The sequence below is a fragment of the Egretta garzetta genome, unplaced genomic scaffold (assembly GCF_000687185.1).
Source record: "Egretta garzetta isolate BGI_Z169 unplaced genomic scaffold, ASM68718v1 scaffold505, whole genome shotgun sequence".
Classification (NCBI taxonomy): domain Eukaryota; kingdom Metazoa; phylum Chordata; class Aves; order Pelecaniformes; family Ardeidae; genus Egretta; species Egretta garzetta.
The window spans coordinates 235-1,918 of record NW_009259711.1 but is presented as its reverse complement, the minus strand read 5'-3'; the positions used below and the strand labels follow the sequence as shown (position 1 = coordinate 1,918).

The window sequence follows — 1,684 nt, the reverse complement described above, 5'->3', positions numbered from 1 at the left end:
CCCCCCCCCCCCCCCAAAACCCGCACCCGCCAGTGCAAGCGTGCATGAACCCCCAGCTTTGAGGTGGAGCTGCTCCGGCGTCGCCGTCGGGTCCCATCCCACCACCCGCTCGTCTTAGCTCTCTGCCTTTTCAGAGACCTTGTGGAGACCAGTGCGCTGCTTTGTGTGTTAAATGTAAATCAAAAAAAAAAAAAAACCAAATCTGGAGAAGATTTTTAAATTGAGGAAGCCAGCACTGGATTCCTCCCTTTAATATAAATTTTATAATATTATATAATATTTTCGTTCACGACTCCAAACCGTTCTGGCTGCCACAAAAGCTGCATCTCTTGGCCGCGTGCAATGCACTCTTCCAAATAAGAAATTCAATTCATTTCAATTAAGAAGCCTTAACGCTGGGGATTTGACGCTAATTTTTTTATTTCCTCCTAATATTACAGCCTTGTCGCTTACCACTTCAGAGGGTGACACGGGGACGTAGCAAGAGCTCTTTGGAAGGGGAGAAGGAGGGGCTTTAGGGTTTGGTGCATTTTGGCATTAGAGGTAGACCCGGTGGTGACTTTGGTTGGGATTTGATGGGTTTAAAGCAAAAATGCAGACTGTATAAAGCCTGCACGTGGCTTGGTATGCCTGCCTTTACCCAAATACCTGGCCAAAATTGGGGTAGAGCCCTAAAGGCAGTCACCTCCTCTCTCTAGCCGAGCCTGAATACGGAGATTTCCCATGCGATTCCTTCGCGGGGCTTGGGTGCAACGTTGAGCAGCGATACCTGTGCCATAACCTGTTTCTGCTCTGCGCAGGATGAGAGACACGAGCAGAAAAAACAACGTTTTTGCCCAGTTTCGGAAAAACGAGAGGGACAAGCAGAAGCTGATAGACACCGTGGCCAAGCAGCTCCGCGGCCTGATCAACAGCCACCACTCGTGAGGGACTCGGGGACCTCCTGCCCGCCGCCGGCCCCTGCACCGCAACCTTCCACACGCCTGGACTTGGGATCCTTGTTCAAAGAGAATATATGTATTTTTTTATTCACCTGTATAGCATTCATGGACCTTACCCCTGCTGACAAAACGTTCCTCGTTAAGCCATCCCGGGGAAGGTAGGCAGCACTGCTCGTGAAGGTGGCGTCAGGAGGCTCCTGTTATAAACTCCTATTTTCAGGGGGTTATAAAGCGACGGTGAATCCTGAAGCCTGAGGGAGAAGTTCACACCCAGACTTTTATTATTATTTTTTTTTTTTTTTTCTTTATAAGCCAAATTGAAAGAATGGGTCTGACTTCCTCTTGTTAACTTATTCAGTTGCAGAACAAATGGGAACGAAACGTATAGGGAGGGGTCGTGGCTCCGGGTTCTTCTCACGGGCTCCGGCAAAAGGGGCACACGTTTCGAACGAGGGTCACCTCTTGTCTTGCCCACTTGCCTGGTGGTTTTAAAGAGGCAAACGGCTTTCCCAACATTCCTCCTCTTTCTCCTGGAAGGGCTGATTTCCACCTCCAGGCTGGAGATCGCTGGAGCTGTGACCCCTTTCCCGCCCGCCTGTAACCAGCGTAGCCCCCCCCGCCAATCTCCACCCCTAGGACCTGCCGGTGTCTTTTGGACCCGCACCGAATGTAGAAGGGCTTTGAGAGCTGCCTCCTTAATTAGATTTGGAAGGGCAAGAGCCAGAGGGTGGTTTGGCAGGGTG

General features: G+C 50.5%; 1 protein-coding gene across 1 annotated transcript in view; it reads left to right on the top strand.

The window, feature by feature from the left end:
• EXOC6B (exocyst complex component 6B) overlaps positions 1-1,147 on the top strand; it is a 274,237-nt gene extending 273,090 nt beyond the window's left edge. Inside the window, exon 22 of the mRNA XM_035894470.1 lies at positions 801-1,147. Coding sequence (XP_035750363.1) covers positions 801-927 — 127 coding nt within the window. The 3' untranslated portion in view covers positions 928-1,147. The remainder of the gene's footprint in view (positions 1-800) is intronic.
• The last annotated feature ends 537 nt before the right edge of the window (positions 1,148-1,684 follow it).